This window comes from Cyprinodon tularosa, unplaced genomic scaffold (assembly GCF_016077235.1).
Source record: "Cyprinodon tularosa strain WSP-4 unplaced genomic scaffold, ASM1607723v1 ctg126, whole genome shotgun sequence".
Classification (NCBI taxonomy): Eukaryota; Metazoa; Chordata; class Actinopteri; order Cyprinodontiformes; family Cyprinodontidae; genus Cyprinodon; species Cyprinodon tularosa.
In genome coordinates this window covers 783,548-808,574 of record NW_024038070.1, presented here as the reverse complement: position 1 = coordinate 808,574, position 25,027 = coordinate 783,548, and the positions used below count along the sequence as shown (strand labels likewise).

General features: G+C 37.7%; 1 protein-coding gene across 1 annotated transcript in view; it reads right to left on the bottom strand.

Annotated features, from left to right (window-relative positions):
* Nucleotides 1-3,891: 3,891 nt before the first annotated feature.
* LOC119777663 (Na(+)/H(+) exchange regulatory cofactor NHE-RF2) overlaps nt 3,892-25,027 on the bottom strand; it is a 45,647-nt gene continuing 24,511 nt past the window's right edge. Inside the window, 5 exon segments of the mRNA XM_038276635.1 lie at nt 3,892-5,640; nt 5,734-5,852; nt 6,046-6,142; nt 6,144-6,200; nt 13,577-13,798. Of these exon segments, the coding sequence (XP_038132563.1) occupies nt 5,476-5,640; nt 5,734-5,852; nt 6,046-6,142; nt 6,144-6,200; nt 13,577-13,798 (660 nt within the window). The 3' untranslated portion in view covers nt 3,892-5,475.

Here is a 25,027-nt window from a genome sequence, read left to right as displayed (position 1 = left end):
TAGAATAAAACATCTACTAACATGGAATTAACATGACACTGCAGAAAAAGCTTAAAATGATATATTTTATAAATCTGAACCTATTTTACATATTTAACACACTACACATTTGTATGTAGAGAAAATATAGCCAAGACAGAGCAAATACAGCCGGTGTAAGGACTTCCTACAGACTTAACTATGGACAAGTCTCTATTATGCCACAGTTTATCAAATATTTTGTAAAATATTTGATAAACTTTAAAAAAAAAAAGACTAGAATTATTCTTAGAAACACATCAACTGAGCAATCAAACTCTAGTAGAGGGAATAACCAAGATTGATAAAAGGAAAATTGCTATTTGTGTGTTGACATCAAGAAAGCTCATGACGCAATTAATTATGACTTATGAGTAAATAACATTGGATTAAAGTGAGACAGAGCCGTCTGTGAAATTGGGATGTACTTTTTTTATCTGAATGGTTTGACCTTGCATATGACGTTCTGTCTGTTTGAGTTTGGGCCCTTTTTTCAGAAGTTTTTTAAGCAGTTTATTAAAAATATATATTATAGAATAAAAATGTACTTTTTCCTGATGATACAAAGACTTACTATGCTGAAGTTGATTTTGGACAACAGTCTAGGGATTTCACATACAAAATTAATTTCGAAAAAATTTTTCAATGAAAAAATGCTCTTTTAGATCTATTTAAAATCCATTTTTTATAGGTTGGCTTCTGTTATTTTCAATTGTTTAATGATTTTTATGTCTTTTTTAGTTAAGCTGTTATTTAACTTGAACAGCACAATAATAATGTAATTTTTGAACTTCCGACAACTTAAATATTTGAATACAGCAACATGGGGTAAAAATAAAAATAGCTAATTTAAATACATTTCTTGGCATTATTTAATTTACCCCATAAGCCCTAAGGTCTATTACAGAAGGATACTCAAACCTTTGTAAGGCTTTCCTCACTTTTTATGTCTAAACTGCTAATCTTGGTATCAGCTAACAGGAAGGTCCTGTAGGGTGATGTGGATGTGAACATTTCAGAGTAAATTATTCTGGACCTCAGTGAATGAAGTTTAAATGCTCCAAAAATAAATTCCTCTTAAAATCGAAACTGATGTTTACGTATAAAACCTCTGACTCATAAATAATCATGTAGTATAAATGTGTTTCCTATGAGAGAAGAAAGTTGGAAAACATTTACCTGCAACTAATTGCTAGTATTACTCATCATGGCTGAAACTAAATCACTGCTCTTGTAGAAAAAGCCATATATCAGCATTTAAAAGTCTGAATAGGGTTTATTCCACCTGTGTGATTTCTTGCATACGCTGCCTGTTTCCAGTCAACTCACAGCATCCAAATTAGATTAAGATCTGGATCCAGGATTTTCCTTTCTCGGTTTATGATTGCATTCAATTAGATTCCTCAAAATAAAATAGATGGTATTTAAACTAATATATATATATTATTTCAATGAGTTATTTTTTATACTGAAAGGCAGCAGGCAGGAAGGATCTCCTGTCGCTAGACTTTGGCGGATTGGGTTATATGTTTTATGGCAGAATGTTGCAAGATGTAGTTTTGTTTAACTCGATTTTATTTCAGGATTTCATGTTTTACTCAAACATCCTGTGAGATGAAAAGCTAAGTCCTGCTTCTGCACTCTCCAAACTCTCCGTGCCTTTATCCTTCACAGTTGGTCTTAGCTTGTCTTTCCGGAATGTTTTATTTGGTCACTGCCAAACTGCTCCTTTGTTCTGGTATCAACATAATTCAGTTTCAAACTCAGAATATAGTCAAGAAATTCTGGTGTTTGCCTATCTTATCTCTAGCAAACTTTACCCGTTCTGTTTCTCATAGAGACCAAACATTTCCCCCTTTCACATAAATCTTAGTAATTTTTGCAGTCCAGTTATGCAATTGTTAATGTCAGCAGAAAAGAGGACTTTGTTCACAAGATGACATTAAAGGGTTCTGGAAAACTTAGTTTAGCATATTGCAGTCTTCTTATAGAGTGAACATGCATGAACAACCAGACTTTGGCATATTTGTAGTTGTTTTGTGGTGTCCTCTACTTGTTGACTGTTTTCACCACAGTGTACTGACTGATTTCCAACGCTCTTATTTCTTACCAGAATCTGAGTGGCTATCTTCCTTCTCAAGGCCTCAGGCAGTGCTTTTTCTGTTCACTCTAACTTCCAGGAACAGGAGAGGGACAAACTAACCTTAATTTATCTGGTTTAAACAGGGCAGACACAGCTTTACGGAATGCTGCGTGATCATGCTATGATCATTATTGCCTCATATGGTATACATGTACATGGTTTTAGTCATTTTAAGTAGCAATAAAAGTAGGGGTTTGCTCATTGTGTCTTTACCAGGAATAGCACATTTTCAAAGAGCTTTGATTCTTTTCTTCTATTCTGTTACTCGATTCTTTGGTCTTGGTAAAAAAAAGTATCAAATGTCGATAACTTCAGAAAAGTGTTAAAGTAGCAGAGAGGTGTCTGCTTGGAAGTCCTTAATTGATTTAGTAAGTAATTCCCCCCCCACCCCCCCCCCCCCCCCTCTGTAATAACTTGTTTAATAAAAAAATGAGCCAATAACAGAGACCTCTAAAGAGAATATATATTTTTTTATCTATCAGAAGATCTTTTAAAACTTTAGGTACAATTTTGACCGTGAGGTGATTCCTATTAAAAATCCCTATAAAAAACATTTTCTATGCAGATTCAGAGTTGGCAAAGAGTACAGCTTTCTCATTGCACACAATAAAGACACACAGAAACCTCTGCAAGCTCTATCACATGGTCACAAGCCCACTTCTGACCCCGATTTAACCCCCGTGTGTCCTCACAGCAGCTGGCTGGTGGAAGAATTGTGAGAACAGACCGAACCTGAAACTGTACGCCAACATAATCCTCACTGAGAGGGAGACATAAAGGGGGGCTGAGAGGAAATGGGAGCAAACGAGGGGCAGTGGAACAAAAAGAACAAAAAAAAACCCCAAAACAGTAGAGATGAGAAATGAAGGATGGAAAATCCCAAATCGTGCAGAAAAAAAAAAATCCCTGAAAAATAGGATGCAACCTGTTGGTAAATTTAAAAGAAGCCTCTGTCAAACTTTATTGAAAAATACCATCTGACACCAATCTGTAACACAGATTCCTTTGCAGACTTTGAATGAATATAGAGCTAACTCCAATTAGCCTAATGCATTTCATGTTTACCTTCTCCACATTCAAGCATGTGAATGACAGCTGTTCCTATATGCAAAGTAATCCTCTGTAATCTGTGTGGCTCCCTGGGTCTTTCCTGAAAGATCTCCCACTTTGCCATGAGCTTCTCCAGACTCCATCCAACGACCTGTCCAGAAACCTGTAGTGTTGTAGCTAAGCTAATGCTAAACAGTCAGTTTCTGTTATACTTTATCCATTTGTCCCCTGTATTGTTCACTGAAATGAAGCTTCATTCACCACTTTGGTAAAGAGTTATGGGCTTTAAATATTATGTGATAAGCTGTAACTTATTTCAAAAGGCTCCTCTTGCACAAATCAATCAGCTGCCAATTTACTCCAAATTTACATTTTTTTTTCTTCTGCTAATCTGAAACTGTGTATCTTTTCAGTCTGTAAATACATCTCATAACAGCATATTATTTCATGCACTTCTAGTAAATGATAGATAAAGGACATTTGTTTCTAAGTGCACATAGGGACCAATCGTGGTGATTTCCTTAATTTATAAAAATCAGCAGGTTGGAACACAAAGAAGACCAGAAATTCATCTGGACCAGTTAAAACGTGATGGATGCATCTCTATTTAAGATTATAATTTACTGCAGTTAGACTTTAAATCTGATATGAATGCTAGAAAACATGAATTAATAAACCTCTAAGTATATTCCTCTTTTATTGCAGTAGCAACAATTAAAAAATCACTGAAATATTTAGAAAAATCAAATATCATTTGTAGGCCGCTAGTGGTAAACTTGTTACAGCCCATATTGTTATTACCATTTTGCCATCTGGACACCACCAAGTGGTATTCTGCTTTATGGAGCAGGAAACTACATTGGATGGGGGATTTCTAACCATTCATCTTCTAAAAATATCCAGAACCTCCAGAGTTGTGTTGCGTTTCTGACATCTCTTCTCCTCCCTGAACAAAGAACAGTTTCTGTAATGGTCATTTCAGCAAATGCCAACTGTTTACCTTGTAAATAAGATTTTTGCCAGCATCCTAAACCGCCTTTTCTTAGTGGTCATCGTGGATAAAAGGTGACCTCAAAGATCTTTCCTGCTTTCTCAAACACTAAAGTAAAGATATTTTTTCTTTTTTGCTGCGTAGAAATGAACCTCTTTGATGTGAAATATTGATTAATAGAAAATAAATTATTCTACATTGAAATTCATAGATCTTCTCAACTTTTCTTTGATAAAGCAATAAATGATGAATTTATTCTGAGATTTTTTCACACAATTTGAGACATTCAGAATGATTGCAGGTAAGTACTAATGAAGGAATCGGTGTAGCCATCGCATCATACCAGCTTCACAAACCTAATATAAAAGAAAAAAGTAATAATTAATACTGAAATATTTGCAGAGTGCTACTTGGCTTGCAATTAATTGTTGTTTCTACAAGTTCTTACAAAAACCTTTGAGTCCAACTTTTTCTCTAAAATGTTAGAAATGGATCAACATCCAGATAGGATATGGTTATTTTATTAGCTTCAAAAAGGCCTCTGGATTAGTGCTGTAAACATTAAGCATTAAATCACATCCGGTCAATAAACAGAGTCACAATGTTTGCTTCTGAACTTTAAAAGCTAGTGGTCACTCCCTTTATCGTATTCATGTCCTCAAGCTCTTCTGATAAGGAGTTGTTGGTGATAGGTGAATAAAGGAGGTCTTTGAAGTGTTACATGTTCTGCTAACTTCCGTACATTAATGATGATGATGATTAATGATGATATATATTGATGTAAAAATACAAACATCGTCTGCATGGGATGAAGGAGCAGAGTTTTTCACAGTGATTTTTCTGCCTGCTTCAGGCGTTCTCAGACTGATCTGAAAAATAAAAACTCCCACAAAAGCCACCGTCCTTCATGTCACAGTGTCCATTAATGTCTTTGGTGGGATTTATACCATGGAATGCTGCCTATTTATCCTTGTTCATGGTTTTTTAAAATATATATATAAAAGAAAATAGCTGCTTTTTCAGTCGCTCAGAGGAGGAGAGTTAATCAAATAGTTGATATAGTAAAAAAAACTGATTGAAAGGGAAGGAATGTCTCCTCATATGTTGGGATTATTGTCATCTGAGTTTGTAACTGTTCCTTGTTAAGAGAACTGTGATTTTTAACAACGTTAAAAGTCATTAAAATCCAAGAACTTTGTTTGGGCAAATCATGAAAGGTCGTAGGGAGGACTATCCTCTAGTTTCTCAAGTCTCTGAAGCCAAAAAAATAGTCTTAGAAATTACTGAAAAGCTCATATTTCTTCATCCAGTCCATTTGTGGTGCTTTTTTCTTCTCCTTCGCATGGATCTTCATCTTTTCCTCCGCCGCTGTGGCACTGAGTCTCAGGCCGATCTCAGCGAAAGGGTCCATAAGCTGGCTACCGTCATCGTCGGCCAGCTAAATGTCGGCCAGGAAATGGAAAAACAGGCAGCTAAGCGTTAAGAGTTGAGATTTTTAGCCGGAACAACATTAATGTGCGTCCACACTGACCTGCGTACTGTTGCCCTGGCTGCTGAGGTCCGAGCGCGTTGACCTGATGGACTGTGTGGTGGAGCTTCCGTTGATATGGGGGCTGGGGGAGCCGTTTGATATGGAGGGACCATCATAATCTGGGAAATAAAAATATAAATCGGAAGGTATTCCAATAGTATTTGCAGATTTGAGGAAAATATCTTAATCATTTCAGAACAGTGCCCCTTATCAATTCTAATGCTTCAGAGAATACTTAGATAATCTGCCACTGATTTCAATACCAAAAAAGTTGAAAATGTTAAGTTTTCAAATACGTTTGACTTTCCTCACCTTTGACGTGGCTGATCGTGGGGACCACTCCTCTTCTTTTGAAATGTTCGTCTGTTTCTGGATCCACCACCAGCAGCCATGTCTCGTCACCCCCCTTTCTTTATGAAGGCCACCACCTCTGTGTGCCTCATGCCCTCGATGTTCACACCATTCGCCTGATCAGGAAGAGGAGAAGGAGAGATTTTCCCTGTGTGACTATCCAGCAGATTTTTAAACACAACCTTTTGGTTGATTCAGAGGTTTTACAAAAAAATAAGGTTTTGCAAAAATATTCATTCTCGCTATTTTTAACTAAGTTTAACTTCATTACAAACCTTTAATAGGTTTGTTTTATGTGAGAAAATCAACACACCTGCATAACATCAAAGTGCACAAATGCCAACAGATAGTGTTCATGAAGAATGATGGTGCATCGCATTGAGTCTGCAATTCTGCACCTCTCATTACACCAATACATCTAAACAAGCCTCACCTATAAAGATTTTTTAAATCATATATCTCGCTGTCCTGTGAAGCCCTTAGATGTTTGTTGGTAAACAGAAGTTTAGGAAGAAAGTTATTGGTATTTTTAAGTCAGTATTAGTTGGTTAAAAGATATTTCAAATTTTGAACATCTCATGGATCAGCTAAAGTAGTATGGCACAAACTGTAAACCGACCAAAACTTTGCCGTCCACCGAATCTGAGATGCAGGGCAAATAGACAATTTCCCCACAAAATAGCTGCTGTTTTAACGTGGGAGGACTCAGAGTTAAGAAAACAGTCAGTATTGAAAAAAGCCACAAAAAAAATGCATTTTCACTTCAATATGAGAAAATTAGGAGACGCAGCAAATATAAGGGCAAATGTCATTAGTTCAGAGGCCAAAACTGCCTGCATTAACCCAACACATCATTTTAAACACACAACCCCATTATCATCAAGAACAGAGTGGCTTTCAGAAGATAGCAGAAATAAGACTAGAGCTAATAAGGAGCTAAAGTATATTCAGTCAATGGCCAACTTAAAGTTCAGACCTAAGGCAAGACCTATAAACCTCCTCCATATAGTGGAGTTTAAACCGTTTTCCAATAAAAGAAATGGGTAAAATTCCCAGTATGCAACTGTGCTAAGGGGATGGAAAAAAAAATAATGAAAGACTTTAATTAAAGCTTAACCAAGTAATAAAACAGAGAAGGTGAATACTTACACACAAGAATCTGCAATAAAAATAGTGTATGTGCTTCCAAGCTGATCCACAAGGGGGAGCCAGGTAACCACCCTGCCATGTTTAGAGAACCATGTTGTTTTTCTAGGGGTAAAGTTTTGCTTTAAGTTTTTATTTAATGACAACCAACTTTCTGCGCTCTTACAGGAGTGTGGATCTGGATGCTGCCTAAACAACAGGAATGTAATATCTTCCTCACCTCTGCACCTAACCTGTGAGGTACACCAGGTTTGTTTTTACCTGCTTTTATCTGGATGCTGGGTTTCAGCTGCTCTGTCTAGACCATTCTTGGTGTTCAACAGGCTGTGTCGCAACACACCGAGTTTGTGTTGTTGGTACACTTTCAATTATTGATGGCTCTCCTGAGCTCTGGCTGGGGCTTAGGTGTCAGGTGTCTCTTTGCTGATGGGGAATTTGTTTAAAATTAACGGCTTATGATTGGCTGGGGGGTGTAAGAAGAGAAATCGCTGCATTTTCTCTCACTTTAAAGGGGAAAATTAAAGACATTAAATCAATTTAATGAGAGAATACTTGGGTCATCAACAGACACAAAAAGCCAAAATAAAGGGAAACGAGATAGAGGTAAAACGCTGCACAATAAATGACATAGAAGAATGCCACAGATGGAAAATGTAAACCAATTCTCTTCTTATCCATGTATCTGTTTTATAAGGACTTTGAGTCCTTAAAGACAGGATCTCAGTGACAGAGTGAGACAAACAGGTAAGAACAGGTATCAAACAAACCCCTCTGTCTTCGGACGACAACAGGTGTTGCATTGTCTATAACAGACATCAATAACAGTCCAGGCCTGAATGGACAATGCACTGTTCTCTTCCCGCAAGATTAATTAATACATAGAGCTCTCGAAAATGTGTACAAGCCTATTTCCCATGGGATAACTCTTCAGGAAACATCTTAATACTTAATGTGTGTGTGTGTGTTGGACTTCATGGAGCTTCAAAATAGAGGTACTTTTTCATTTTTGAAGTGGAGATCAAAACCACAAATTTCCGACCGATCTGCACATCTGTAGACATGACACAAGAGATGAGACAGGCTTTTTACTATTGAGTCTGTGTTTTAGCTTCACAAAGGAACAAAGAGCACAACAAACAAGCTAGAGAGAGGACAGTTCTGTCATATGCAGGTTACCTACCTGCCATGGACACTCTAAGGTGTATCTTTGGAGCCCAAAAGGACTCCAGTCACGTACACTTCCTCCACTGCCCATTTCCTGTTTGACAACTAGGACGAAAGGCTTCTAGTGTCAGGAAATTTAAAATAACAGGACAATATCTAGATTTTGTTAAGAAAATATGTACAGTGACTTTATCTCTACCTGACTGGTAATTGATTGATATGAAGCTCGAAAGTCATATCTTTTTCTGGTCAATGAATGCCACTAATCTGAGTGCTTCAAACTTCAAAACGCTCTTCGATGTGGATTCTGTTACTGAAAAAAGACAATTTTTTTTTTCAGTGTTAATGAATAAAGTTGAAGATGAAGGAAACCATGAGATAAAAGGAAAATCTCATTGTTCCTTAAAAAGAAACAATGAGATGTTGAGACCTGTCTTTAGTTAGTTTAGGCTGTAACAGAACTTAACTTTAAGCACAATACATAAGGGCTTAAAATAACTAAGCAGCCATTACAGCTATGAAACCCAGTAATTCTCCATCATGACCTAACGACAAAAGCAGTTGCAGACTGATATGATGCTACCAAGCTTGAACTTCACGGATGATCAGAACACGCTGTGATCGACGCAGCTACAGCTGAAAGTGATGAGGCATTAACTGCCGTCAGAGGTTCTGCCAAACGGCAGCAGAAAGCTGAGCTGTGACAGCAGCCTTTACAACATTTGTTGCTGATACAACTCCAGTGTAATGGGCCGTGGGCAAAGAAAGACGGCGAGCGGCGGACAGGGAGAGCTCTTCATGGTCACTCAGCTCTCTAACAACCTGCTGACAGGTAAACATCACAGGTGATTTGGTAGGTGCACAGTCAGAGAAAACTCCAATTATCACAGCAACATAAAAAAAACAAAGAAACACCCGATACACCAGTAGAAGGGAGGCTGAAACTATCAAAATATTAAAAACTCATTAACAGATATTTATTTGCTCTAAAAGAAAGCTATCACACATTGACAGATGTACAGTGCACTGTGAAGCATCTTTGTTGTCCTAAAAAAAACAAAAAATATGTGTGCAGCTCAGGCTGCAGAAAGACATTTTAATAGAAGATTCTACAAACCTAAACATTGATGCTTCATGGAAATTGTCTTTTGCAACAGGTCTATATCCAGTTTTTCTAAAAGGCTACAAAGTTCAAAAACAGCGTGCCACTAGTCTAAAAGCTGTAGATGATCTGTGAGATCTACTCTTTATAAGGTGGGTTAATTAATGTTTTATTTAGCATCTTTCCATGCTGTATTATAACTGAAAACATGCCATAGATGTGGCGTTTGTTGCCATTGGTGACTTGCTGCTGGATACTCGGTCAGATTTTTTTCATGCTGACTTATGTAGTGTGAAGCCACAAAGCACAATCTTTGTTTGGTTCCTCGTATTTTAATGTGATTGATGGTTTATCTCCAAGACTTTAACACAATTTTGCTGGACAGCTTTTTTTCTTTCAACATTGTTAAGCATCTTTTGTGCATTCATTTTGGGTAATGTCCGCCAGAATGGACAAAACTCTGCCTTTACGGAAGAAAAACAGTCAGAAATAAACAATAAAATAAGCAAAGCGGTCTTCTTATTTTTTTTTACATGGGCTAAGAATATAAATGATTTTTTATTACATTATAGTTTAAGGACATTTCTGTTTCCTGTGTGTGGTGATCTGTGACCTGTCCTGGACTCAAGTGCACTTCCAGGGAGGCCAAAGGCCGTGGGAATGAAGGCTGTGTTTACTCCAATATGTGTTTACACTTATGCAACACTGATCAAGTTTCTTTTGAGTAGGTTTTTGTAATTATATTTTTGATTCTTTTGCAGATTTGAACATTTCATTACCTTATGGCTGGCCGTGTGACAGTAGTTACCCTACAGTGCATATCCCATCATGATCATTGTTTAATTTAGAAACAGTCATGCAAATACTTGATAAAAAAATATTTCATAAAAAAAAAAACAAAATTTCTTATATTGAGATAGAACATAACTTATGTTTCTTTTTCCTGTAAAAAAGGTTTTTACCGGAGATATAGGAGAAAACCAAGAGTGCCAGCACCAAAGAAGAACCTCTCAAGTTATGAAAGAGCAGTTGGATTTTCTCACAGTCTATCAATCCTGTTTTCCAACACAAACCAGCTAAATGCAGTATAATTAACAATTAATTATCTTATTGTCATTCCTCTCTATGGTTTCCTGTCAGTCAAAGGCATGTGTTCACAATTCTCACAGAGTGCTTTGTGTTTGACATCCTTCTCTCCGCTAATTGTCTCTGTTATGGTGGATCTCTTTTCCATGTTTCAGTAAAGACACGTCTCAGCACAAACAGACCCTCTCTCACAGAGCTTAAATTGATAAACCAAAACTAAATCTTTCCTTTAATTTGAAGGTTGAGCACAAAAGGAGTGTATAAGGTGCTTTGCAGAAGGGTTCACAGCGTCGCCCAGCCAGGGCATTCCCAACTCTAGCCCCAAATTAAGCCCCAGATCTTTTTTCACTTGGGAAACAAGAAATGAACTGAGCCGTCCTACAATATTAAATAATAAGAATTTTTGTCATATCCCAGCTTCAGTGAATGCAACACAGGCAGAACGCCATGACTAATGAAAGAGAAGGTTGTGTGGAAGCAGGCAGTACTCCATGTTTTAATGGCTATCAGTGGTAATACTATTTAGTTGTCACAGAAGAAAGTTGACATGTTAAAGAAATAAAGAAGACAAATGAAAAGGCTGCAGCAACCTATGACAACTTATTAAATATTGATGAATATGCCATGTCTGTGTCAGCCTACATAAACAAATGCATTGAGGACGTCAGCATCAAAAAGAACATCACCCCCCGGGCCAACCTACAACCCTGGATGAATGGGGAGGTTCGGAAATCGCTACAAACATGGAACTCAACTCTCAAGTCTGGTGATAAAGAGGCACTGAGAACAACGCGTGCCAACTTAAACCATGCCATCCTATCAGCGAAGAAGAACCGCAGCCAGAAGATCCAGGATCTTTTCCACAACTCCAGCAACACCAGGAGGATGTGGAAAGGCATTTGGATGATCACAGACTACAACACACTTCCTCACAGACTTCCTCACAGACAGACCTCAGTCAGTCTGAGTTGGACAGAACACCTCTGGTGTCATCACCCTAAGCACAGGCTCCCTCAGGGCTGAGTCCCCTGCTGTTCACCCTGATGACACATGACTGTGTCCCCAGGTTCACCACCAATCACATCGTGAAGTTTGCTGACGACACCATGGTGGTGGGCCTCATCAGAGACGACAACGACCAGGACTACAGAGAGGAGGTGGAGCAGCTGGTGGGCTGGTGCAGAGATAACAGCCTGATCCTGAACGTGGAGAAGACGAAGCGGATCATTGTTGACTTCAGGAAGAACCGGCAAACCAGGCTCCACTGCTTAACAGCTCAGCTGTAGAGGTGGTCAACAGCACCAAATTCCTGGGGACCATCACAGACACCCTCAAATGGAATGTTAACACCACCTCACTGATCAATTGGGTACAGAAGCGCATGTACTTCTTGCAAAGGATAAGGAGAGCCCACCCGGCCCCACAAACTTCATTGTATTTTATTGGGATTTCATATGAGGGACCGAACAAAAGAGTGCATAATTGTCAAGTGGAAAGAAAGTTGGTTGCAAATACAAATCTGAAAATAAAAGCAGACATACATTTCAAGTCTCTTTTTCTCTCAAAACAATCTCTTACAAACAACCATGTTCAGAGGTCAAGTTAAGTTAGTAAACTGAATCCATCTGTGAATAATTTAATCTGTATGTAAATATGGTGGTATTGATAAACAAAGTTTGAGAGCAGTTTAAAGTAGGGTCAGGTAATAAAACATTTATCCAAAGCTTGGAATGTACTGTATAGCATAGTTTAATCCATTTTCTGAGAGGGGAACAAGTATAGCACAGCAGAAATCCTATCAAGAGATCATAACTCCAAAGTTTGGAAGAAGAGATCAATAAAATAAGCAGTAGGTCTATGGTGCCTGGTGGACCTATAAAGATCTGCAACTTGGGTGGGAGAATTTATCTAAAGAACATCTACTAGTGGTGCCCTCTGCAAAGCTGCGTCTAAAGGGAGGGACAGAAGAAGAAAGCCAAAGCAGGTAGAAAGCCTCAATAAGTCCTGTTTGCAGATTGCTCTAAGCCATTTTTGAGTACAGGGCAAATATGTGAAACTCTATTGTGTACATGTACAATGTAAAAGGTAATTTATGATGATAACATTATCATGCTGCAATGACTTTTCTCTTCACCAAGGACAGAAGAGCATATCAGAGTGAAAAAACAATAATTTCTTGAAAGATGCAAAAGACTTGAGAGCATATTCACTATCAGCAACCCTAAAGATACAACTTAAGGTGAAAAAAAAAAACATGTTCAGCCCCAAACCCATTGAATAATATCCATCAAGACTTTAAAATCCATGTTCACTGATCGTATCCATCTAACCTAACTGACTTGCATAAAAGATAAGGCAACATTTTCCAACTTTAGATGTGCAAAGCTGGCTGAGACTATCCATAGAGGACTTATGCTGGCTACTGCAAATAAATTGTGTTTTTTTGCCTCTAAATATTCATACTATACTAGTAATTCAGCTGGTGAACTCAAAGAAAGTCCAATCCACTGAAGTTTATCTCATACCTGCAAAAGAAAACACAACGGCGGCACAAAGGCAGAGGGGCATTTTTCTAATTGATGTGGAAGAATAGGAGAGTAAAATGTTTTTCTATTACTTGGAAAATGAATCATATAAATCGTATTTTGTTCGTATATGTTTTCTTACCACCTCTGCCTATTGATTAAACTATACATTACATACAAATCATTGTACGGATTTCTGCCCCTGAAAAAAGAAAACAAATCTCCACTTTCCCTACCTACCAAAGCCCGTCCAAAGCCTTACCAATCTCACAGGTAAAAAGTTTATCAGTACCTATGCAAGCCACTGTAATTCGTCTCATAGGTATTTTAAGTCAAATTTTTTCTTTCATGTATTAATAAAAGTTATCAAGTATAGACTGGAATGCCCTTTACATAATTCATATTATTTTGAACTGTAGTTAAAGGATCTAATTAAATCAGCAGTTCTGTTCAAACGTCTCCCTCCTACCTCGACTAGCCTGTCTTGTGGTCTCAGTCCAGCACGTTCGGCAGGTGACCCCGGGTCCAGGGAGCGGATGTACTGACCAGGCCGTGACCGATCACTGTGAAGGTTGAAGCCATAGCCCCCTGGCGACCGAGTCAGGTGGCAGAGACGTGGGGCAAGTTCAGATGGGTCGACCTGGGGAGGGGACTGATCCTGATCCTGAGATTCCACCTCCGACGACGGCTCCTGGAAAGACATGTTTGGGATTAAATCAGCTTCTAATTCCAGTCAATTTATTTTAAAATATTTTATTTGAAATTTTGTTAAAATAAAATATTTACTGTTTGCTCATTGCGCATACATTTAGCACATCATCACTTCAACACATTTCAACACCTCCCGCGTCTGTGAAACCTGCTTTAATAGCTATACTAATAATTTAACACCTATTTAAAGCAAAACTCAATTAGTATAACCACATTGGATCGCAGTGAAAAGCAACTTGGAGCCCAAAAACTGCTGTTTTATGATGATTCTATCCTGTTTTTGTTCAATTGCACAAGCATTTCTATAAAAAAAAAATATATTTTTATTTTAGAATCCACAATTTGCTTAGTCTAATTATATAGACTGCTTAGTGTTAGATGTACATTTTTTCCACTTTTTGTTTGCTTGAGATTACTCAGATTTTCCTAAAACATTGAGTTTCTTTTTTTGTTGGTTATTTTACTTGCGTGGAACATTTTCAGCATATTGCCAACAGTTTTGCCAGCTTGGGTGATGACATTTATAGAGCAGGATTAATTAAGCCTCCAGCTCTTCGGCATGGTCATGCTGATTTACCACCTACACAGCCAGGGATAAAATGTGCTATGAGGGGGACGACGGAGACTCGTATTAACACTGGGGTGTAACTCACTCAGGTACCTGCAATAGTTCACATGAATAGGACAGCACAACTGATGTTGGCCGGCCTTATATATTTCTTACGTTTTTTAGAGCATATGTGAAGCTTCTACAGGAGAACAGCTTGAACGGCTAAAAATACATATGTAGGCAGGCTTAGAGAGAATATACAAAGAGATGACGGTACAGTAGCAATTTGAACATAGATAGCAGCTGAAGATAATGTTCAGTCAATCATTTCTGACATTTCTTTACTTCTGCTGTGCAGTCCAAAAAAGATGAAATATATAAATGGGCACCACAACTGCAATTCTGTATGCCAGCAAAGACATTCAGAAACATATAATTTAGTTTGAGAATCAAATACTTTTGGGTTGTAGGGATCTGGGAAGATTGCCCTGAAATAAAGGAAGACAATAGAATAATTCAAATCAATTACTCTCCCATGAGCCCTACACCTCCTCTCTTTCCTGCCTACAGGAGCAATGCTAGGGTTGGGCTTTAAGGGTGAGTTTTGCAAGACAAAGAAAGAAAAAAAAAGATTTCTTTTTTAATCAGTGTATTATTATTCTGGGATCTGGTTGATGGAGGAAAACAAAAAACAGTAGGAGTGAGAGGAGGCAAGGCAATAAGCAAGAAATGAGAGAGAGTTGAGTGTGTGGGAGGATTGGAAAATTAGATGCAGCAAGAGGGTTGAGAATGAGAGTTGAAGCAATGCAAAGATCAAGCAGAGGCCAAAAAAAAAAAAAAAACAGCAGACAGATAAGCAGGGAGAAAGAGAGAGAAGAAGAGTTTACGAAGAGAAGTCAAGATGACAGAAGTTTCCAGTAAGACACTTTAGTGAAGAAAAGTGGAGCTCTAATGTAAACTCTGAGAGCAACACAGTTGGGAGTCATTATGTGGGGAGCTGTGAGTGTCTGCCAGTTTAACCTCTGACTGCCTCTCAGGGCTGAGCTGAACCCAACTAATCACTTTTGTGGGCCCTGTGCCTCCTACAGACTCACCAAACTTGTCACAGAGTGAGGTTACACTTTTTTTCTGCTTCACTTCTACAGAATCAGCTCTGCTGGAGACCTGACTGTCTGTGACGTACAGAGCTGTGCTGAAGTATTTAACCCATTTCACATTATTTCTGGTTTTGCATTTGGATAGACCTTAATGGAGTAGATCACTGAAGTAACTTTTATGGGAGATAAAGATAACCCTAGAAAACACACAAAGCATGTTTCAAAAAGTGGGTGTGGATGATAACATGATGGTCTAAGGCTACGTTCACACAGCAGCCTGAAGTGACCCAAATTCGATTTTTTTTGCCCATTTGCGACACGGATCAGATTTTTTCATGGCAGTTTGAACAACACAGAACTGATTTTTTCCGATGCAACCCAGGCCACTTGGCTATGTGGTCCCGAATCCGATACGAATCTGATCTTTTCAAATGCGACCTATTTGTGAACGACCAGGTCGCATTCATCCGACTTGAACGCCATCAATACCCGACAAAGGTCCCTATTCTGGGTCTTGATGATGCGCTCCGGCACTACCATCCATGTTTACATCCGTAAACGCAGAGCAAGCTGGCATGTGACGTCACTGCGTCCTCTACTGCGTATTCGGGACACTTGCGTTATATGACTGCAGTTCACGTAGGAGATCACATACAAGTCCCATATATTTGGAAATAGGAACAACAATGCAAAGAAAAAAATCGTATTTCACCAAAAAATGGGAATTGAGCATCAAGGCCTGCAGTGTGAATGTAGCCTATGTCTACTGTTCTGCTTTAGGACCTTGATGAATTATAATTGATAGAAAGAAAGGTTCTGCTCTATCACAGAAAATACTACCCAGCAGTTTTTGACCTTAAAGTGAAACTCACCAGAGATGATTTTAAGACAAACAGCAGAACCAAACAAGCTAACAGCATAATGTATCACACAGTACAGTAAGGTTAAGGTAGAACCCCAAAAACCCACTTTATCTGCAATAAAAACATATTTTTTTTTTTAGCAAAGTGGATTTTGGTCACGCAGCAGAACATCAAAAAACACAATATAAATTCTACCTCTGATTGAGCAAATGATTATGGCCTAATAAATTTAGAAAACGTAATGCAATGAAGATGGTTGTGGAATGACCTGAAGGATTTGTCAAAGTTTTGCCCTCTGTTTAGGTTACTTTTTAAGAGTTTAGTTCACTGTAATCATGTGTCTTTGTAGTTGTTTTCTGGCATTGTTGAATTTTTGTGTTACTCTCTGAAGCCCCCTCCCTTCCCCTAGCTCCCTTCTATTTACCTCTATCCACACCTGCTCCATATCAGCTGATTAGCCCATTCTTTGTTGTGTTCCCTATATATCCGCCTCCTCTATAGATCCTCATTGCTGCATGCATGTTTTCCCCTATGTCTCCTGGTTTTTGTTTTCCTATAATGTTCCTTGGGGTTTTGCCTCTGTTGCCTTTTTCATTCATTAAATCTGCATCTCACTCATCTCAGCCCCATAATCTCTACATTTAGGTTCTTAATCAACTTCTACCCAACCTGACAGGATTTTCTGGCCTATTTGAAACTATACAGCTGATTATAAGCAGTATAGCTTTAACAGTGGCCTTTTTACAAACTGTTTCCTATAAGTTGTGAATGAAAACCGTTTGTAAATAAATAACATTATTTTTGTTTGAAAAATATATATTAGTGTTAAAGTGAGACAATTCTGTAAGAACTTTTTTAAAAGGGCAAGGTTGTGGATAGGTTTTTTCCCTTTCATTATGAAATAATTATTTTTAAATCAGTTTTTTCTTTAATGTTCTATGGTATGATAAATTAACTCCTAGCTCTGAAGCATCTAAAGTTGACAAAAAATGTAAAAAAACAACAAAAAAACATTCTATGTTTGTGTAGTAAAAATTGATGAATCGGAAGCAATGTGATGGACAATCATAATGACTTTGAAGATGAAGTATCAACCAAAGGGACTCAAGTTACCAAGAAAACAAAAAAAACTATTCAAAACAAGAGGAAATCGAATAGAATGAGACCACTGTGTTTGTTTGAGTTGTGGGTGTTGAAAACTTGGTTGGAAAAAACCTTTTGGAAGAAAAATATTTTTCTAACAAGAAGAAAAATAAAGCAGCAAACTCTCGTGTCATGGGGGGATAGCTTTTTGATTATTAGCAACACACAGTCCCGCATGGGGGGGAAATACAGCAGGAGGGGCTGGAAATAAAACTATACCCTCACATGGAATCAGGCTGCTTTGCTACAGCTTATGGAATATTTCACGCCCATCAAAAAACTAATGTTTTATTACCAGCAATGCACACCTACATGTACTGACCCGGGTTTCCTGGCTGTGGCACAGTGAGAGGATGTGCGGTCAGTGGTAGAAGCGCTATTCCATGATGTCCTCTGTGCCCTGCAACAATCAGCTTTTGTTTCAGTAAATCTGAGGGGGATCATGCAAGGGAGAGACCACCACATCCACACAATACATGTGTTTCAATTCACTTGAATATCTCAAAATGCAGTTTTTTCCTTTGTGTTAATTTAACAATATACGTAAAAGCCAAAAATATAATGGTAACAATCGGTAAAGTGGGTTAATTATTTCATGTATTTACTCATAAAATTGGAAGGCTGTGAAGAAGGTGGATGGAAAAACATAGTCAAGATGTGGTGTTTAAAATGTTTTTTTATGCATTCCATTAAATTTAATAACCTTGTATAATATTTGTGTTTTTTTTTTGTTTTTTTTTTATAGAAAGTACTCCTGCCTCTGTGTTAATAGTTGATTAAATTAATTATATTGTAGTTTACCAAGGTGGAAAAAATCAAACAGCACCCCCATGAAAGCCTGACATCCACCTTGCGAAATCAGAGACCTTCTTTGGTTCAATTTCCAGTATTGCTGCCAGGTGCGTGGAAAGAGTCACAGTTGCAGCTTTTTTTTTAACAGAAAGTTAAGCCTTCTGTTCCAAAAGAGTGCCAAAATTTCCAATAAAGGCCGTGGGTGGGAACAGGTGGTTTTTGGCTTTGTGTGCACTTCCAATTTCACTTATTTATTGCAAAAAAAATAAAAAATAAATAAATAAAAAATTACTAAAAATGTCTTAAAACTTAGCAGAAACAAAAGTTAATGTTTGAAGCTCTAAAAAAACAGTGGTAAAAAAAATTATTTTTCAAAACCTCACCAGACATTAACCAAACCATCCACCAGCCCCTGGTGTGTTCTTAATTACTCAAATTAATGGGAGGGTCTAACAATTAACAACTTAATCTATAATTCCAAATATAAAAAATAAATTACAAATTTGTTCCTAAATGAACTTAAATATATTTTACATACCAAAAAGAAGAAAACCAAATTCGTAAAAATAACTACTTACAAAAGTTTTACATAAATGGCCACAACAGAAAGTATTTTTTAGTGTTTTAATACATGCTATCTAATTAAATAGATCAGTATCTTCTTGTATTGCAGCAATAGCATCCTATCGATTTTCAGATTTGCAATTAGAATGTAGAAAACTATGTTGGAAATGTTTAAAGACATACTACCAAAAATATAAAGACAATCTTACAACAATGGATTTTTCAATATGTTTTCTATTGAGTTTTTTATACGCTTTTGTGGATTATTGTTAATTATCACCCTTCTCATACCCTGGGGCTCGAAAGGACAAGTAATCTTGCAATGCATTGTGGGTTGTGGTTGCCATTTTTCAACAGCTTTAATAATACTGCCCATTTGGATGTGGTAGATAGAGATAAAAGTCAATGGACTCTACTAATACAGGGTGGATATGTTGCAAAGATTTGGTATCTGGAAAAAATCTCTAGGATCAAGAGCATTTATCCATATCAGTGAGATATCTAGAGAAATTACATAACCTTCTGCCAATCTCAGAAGCTGAGCTTGTTTTGTATCTCTCGAATAAAGTTTTTTTTTTATACCATTGAAGAGTCCAGAAATACTTAAGTGCTTAACCTATAAAAGGCTCGTGGACAAAGCAAATTTGAGAGGGTCTAGGATCTCAACATTTTTCTTCTTAAAGTGAAAAGTGTCCATAAACAGCACCAGTTCATCTTACAATGGTAATGAGTAGGAGGAGCAAAAACGTGTTTTAGAAGCAAAAATAAGTGTATATTTGATTATTGATTGTATTTTATAAATTCTGTCCTTCACAATATTACAAGTACTTTAGCCTGATCTATTAGATATACAAGTAACAGTAACTAATGAAAACAACAGCTGGGGTTTTGTCACCCTTTCAATCCAAACTATGTGTAGTCGATCAGAATTTAAATTTTTGGTTGGAATGAAAATAAATTTCATTACAGTCTGGATCATTTGAAAAGAACAGACAATGATTTTATTTGGCACTGTGTAACTTTATTGAATTAAATAAAATATTTGATAGTTTAAGATAGATATTGTGAATTATATGTGAATTAAGTATTCTATCTTAAGTATTGTGCAATCACACATTATGTCATCATGAGTCTTCAAATAATTGTTTCTACTTGCATATGTTTAAAAGCATTGAAGTGCTACAAACGTATCACTTCATATGTTTACATGTACCTCTTTGCAGCCCAATTAGTCCAGTTTGAGGTTAATGTTGGATATAACAAAATGGAGAACACACTGACCTAAATGCTTACTTTGCGTGCAGCAACAAATACACTCAAAGCATATTTCCTTTCCCATCGGTGGCTGCTGGCTATACTATTGGCAGGTGATGAAACTGGATCTCAGCTTGTTAAATAATTGAGCACTGGCCTCTAGTGATGGATAGATCGTGACCGCTGTTACCCTTTCACAGCCAAGGATCGCTGGTTCAATGTTCGCTCACAGTGCCATGAAGTATGTTTGGGCATGGAGCAACGTGTGCTATACCTGCCTTTGATTTGATGCAAACAAACCTTAGAGTGTTTCAACATGTAGGACAAATGATTAAACTTTACGTGCTTCCCAGAGCTTACTGATAACAACTGATAAACCTTCTAATTACCGGTATACCGATCAGCTTAAGATAAGATAAGATAGACTTAATTGATCTCACAGTGGAGAAATTCACTAGTCGCATTGGCTCAATATTCAAAAGAAAGTGCCAAAAGGAGGAAAAGGAGCATGGGGTATATACAGTGTGTCCACATATATACAGTGGATCGGGGAAAAAAAAAATAGGGCAGAGATTTAAGGTGACTTATGTACATTTAAGTAAAAGACACATGAAAACGTTACAAGGCAAACAGAAAAATGTTTTCAAAAAGCATTCACACTTTATCAGAAAATTATCTTATTGTGATACTATTGCTAAACATTTAGATGACAGTAGTGATTATGATTAGCCCATGTTGTACTAACTTTTTTCTTTATTTCCCCATTCACAGACACCCCCAGCACTTGTGTGAGCTTTAGCATCATTTCATGTGTAGAAATTAAAGGCACTCATGGTCTTCCCAATCTGAAAAAAACTGTACTAGCCTTCTTAATGTAATATCCTACCTTTTATAATATTCATATTGAATCCAAGTACCTTTGCAGTTCCATCTAATTGATACTGAAATGTGGATTATGATACCTTGGGGCTTGAAAGGACAAGTAGTCTTGTAATGCAATGTGGGTTGTGGTTGCCATTTCTCAGATCTACAGCTTCAGATTGCAGCGACATGAACGACTCACCCACCACTTTTCCCCCTCCAACCCAGAGGCCATCATGGTACAAAATAGCTTTCACAATTTTAGCATTGCCGTGAGGATGAGCTTTGTTAAGTTTAATCATTTTATAAATAGTATTTTATTAGCCTCGTTGGATGTAGACTTTAAATAGCAAAGATAGCAAATATAACACTTATTTTTTCAACATCGCCATCATGTTTTAATGAGCTGGTTAGCATAGTGATATAAACAGACCAATCATTTAGTTTGATAACGAGATTGTGTCTTTTGGAAGCATATATATTCCCAGTTTAGAGTCCAAGTCTTTCCAGTGATATGGGGGTTATTAGACTAGGTCCATTTCTCAATTCACAAGAACGCTAGTACGCCAGTTCACCAAATATGTTCTTGAGAAGAACACAGGAAAGTATGGACTCGGGGAGAACGGGAGAATGCAGCATAAATATGGATCAAATGGAAGAGAAGCGTACTCATGACGTCACCACTCGACTGGCTCGTCTGCCACTGCATTTCCTGTTACTAATAGTCTCTAAATAATAATAAATTGTTATTTTTTTCATTTAGTGGGGAAATAATAATTAACAGTCCGATAAACACAAATCAAATGAACATTTTGCCAAATAAAACAAAAAAATTGCCATCAGAGCCACACACGGCTATGCCGAGAGAGGGCTGCTATAAATCGGCTAAAATTAGCCCTGGCTGCGGTTTGCCTTGGAGCTCCACTGGTTGCCGCGGTCCTCTGAACATCGGAACCTTTTTTTAAATTATGACCTTTAACTACTGATGGATGTATAGGAATACACTCATACAAGTGTCAACTCCTCTGAGATAGCACAGGATGCAATCTTTGGCAATTTTTTTTTTTTTTTTTTTTTCAATTTAAAAATTTTTTGTATAACATTAATGCATAAATACCTAATTTGGTTTCAGTTAAATTCTGTTTAAAGTAACAGATCATTAAAAATGTCTCCAGACCTTTACTGGTTGATGATTTTCTTTATTCAGACCCACTGATATTTAATTGCTTTCCCCTGGTTTAATGTTTCTAAATATTTATTTCCCGTCATGTGCTCCATCCAATGCAGATCATTGGCTCCATCCACATCTAGTGAAAACTTGTGTGATTGGATGAGTCATAGAACGCAAACACTCAAGCAGGTGTTCTTCAAACTGCTAACATGAATTGTCTATGCCATGCTACAATGTGGGATTCAGAAAAAGATGTTGAAATGTCTGAAAGGTCGGACACAGGCGAGAGCTTATCGGGAGATGGTGACCAACAAGACCTCCCTCATCCTTGGCCCTATCTCAGAGAATTTTTAGAAATAGTCAAAAAATTGAGCTTTCAGTTCATATAGCGGCATCTGGCTGATTTTTACGGTTTACTGATTTAAGGTTACTTTATACTTGTATACTTTAAGTAGTTTTTGGAGCAAATACTTTTTCACTTTTACTCGAGTAAAGAGGTCAAGTTGATACTTCAACTTTTACCAGAGTGTTTTCAAACTGCAGTATCTATACTTCTACTTAAGTAACAAAAAGTGTACTTTTGACACCACTGCTTAATACTATGAGCTCTGTGAGTGCTCCCCTGGAAGCTGCTGCTGCCGCAGTGCATGCTGGGACAGCTGTCAGTCTCAAGAATGGACAAGTCTGCTCTGATGCATACTTGGTAAGGAGCGAGGGGCGAGAACAACATCCAAGGACTTTGTCCGTTCTCGGTCTTTATGTTCTTGTGAATTGGAACAGTACTAGGGCTGAGGCTGATGATGTTTTTCAATCACACAAGCACATGACAATGCACAAGTACACATATTGAGAAACGGCCAAGGAGGAGAGCGAGGAAGGAGTAAAAAAAAAATAAAAACACGGTGGGCAGGTGGCCAGGTGAGGGAGAGGTGCAAGCTGGAAGACTGGCGCAGAGGAGGCAAGATTTGAGGCTCTCCAAAGGACCCAGAGAGAAGTAACCAAGGTGTGTATCTAGAAAATTATATTGGTGGATATCTGCATGGTCAGCAAAATATATAATTCAACTCACCATATTTTATTAACAGTTCTGTGTGCTAAATGTAGTAAAGTTGCTGCTGTAAATAGGTTGAGGAGTAATCTCTGAGTACCCTTAGTTCTCATTATCTGTGAAAAGTCAAGGATGTTGCTTAATAAGTATAAATAGTGGAGAGTAACAGCATTCTTTAGGGTGTTGTTGTTCTCTATTGCTCACCGCCATTCCAGTTCAACCCTATTTACTTGCCTCAGTCACATTTGAGCGTAATGTGACAGTAATACTGCAGCTTTGTGCCGTAGGGCAAAGATGTCTGCCACCATAAATGAGGCCGAGCTCAATTCGTGGCAATGGCTGCGGCCATTACTGCTGCGGCCAAAACTGCTGCAACGAGCCACGACGAGCCGACGAGCCACCGGAACCGCTGCAATGCAGCCACTGCCACGAATTGAGCTCAGCCCTGCTGCTTGGTCCTGCCACCTGGTCCGTTTCCCGTAAAAGTTCCAGAGACCGTCCGCACAAAGAACAAAATGGTGTAAATTGGCTGAAATTTGCTCAACAATAAGGGCAAAACATTGTTCGGTTAGCGTAAACTTCAGAAAAACAGCTTCAGTGCAATTCTTTCCATCTAAAATCGCCGCTGACTTTTCATGTGAAGCAGGAGGACTACAGATTGAGCTGTTTGTACTACAAGGCAGGGTAATCGTGACGTCACATCCGGCCACTGGGACATTCCCTATCCGTGTAGCCGTCTTTTGTTAATTTGTTTTTGGCTATGTAACTTTGTTTTGCCACTTGCAGTTTTGTCTTTGCACTTGTACAAGTGTTTCCGAACGGTCAATTTTTTTTTAGATGTAAATTTGTTTCCCTATAATGTATTTTTTTTTCTCTAAAATGAAACTTTCTCTCACCTAAAATCTAACTTATTTAAAATGTAAATTTGTTTGCTAAAATGTAAATTTGTTTTTAAAAATGTAAACTATTTTGTTTCTTCAAATGTTATTTTGTTTTTTATTTGTTAATGTGTTTTTGAATTGTAAATGTGTTTTGCACTTCTCAGCCCCCGTACTGTAGATTACAGATTTAAAAATAAGACAAATTAACAAAGTAATGTGTAAACTTATGGACTGCTTGTTTGCTTACAAGTATATCACCTGCAATTTTTGTTAAAGTGAAAATCTTAAAGTGATACTTTTCTCTCAGTGCCTAAATATAACAAAGATCCATTTTATATATCTTCCTCAGTGTCAGATTACATATACATATATTTATGTTTATGTTTTTGGCATGGTTAACCAAATGTATGGATTAGTGTATTGCTGTGGCTTTTTTTTTATTGAAAATAACTTTCTTCTGATATTGTGAATTTATTTCCCCCCCTTTCATGCAGCTGTGCCTAATAAACCAGGGGAGATAGAGCAGATGTAAGTTCACAGTGGTGGGAGACAGAGCAATGGGAATGGAAAGAGGAAAACATGAAGTTGTACACAGCTGGAGAGAAGCAAAGAGGGATTTAAAAGGGAAAATAAAGGAAAGCCGGATGGAAGGGACCGGAACAGAAAAGGCCTCTACAGGATTAAAGGAAGAGAGCTGAGGGATAGATGTGAATGAGAAGCAGTGCTAAGGAGAGCTGAGTGAACATGAGAACCTGAGGATGGGCAGGGATCTCTATAAACAGCTAGAATCTAGTGTTGTGCTGTTTTGTGTAATAGCTCTGTTTTGTGTGTTTGCTTTGTGTCTGCAGGACAAAACAGCTGGGGTCTGTTTATGAAGTTCACAAGCTCTACTGCAGTGTGTGTGAGTGTGCAACATGTGTGAAGCCTGCTGTTTTTTCAGAGTTTCCTATGAACAGAGCTCCTCTAAGTGAAATCAGCATTGCAC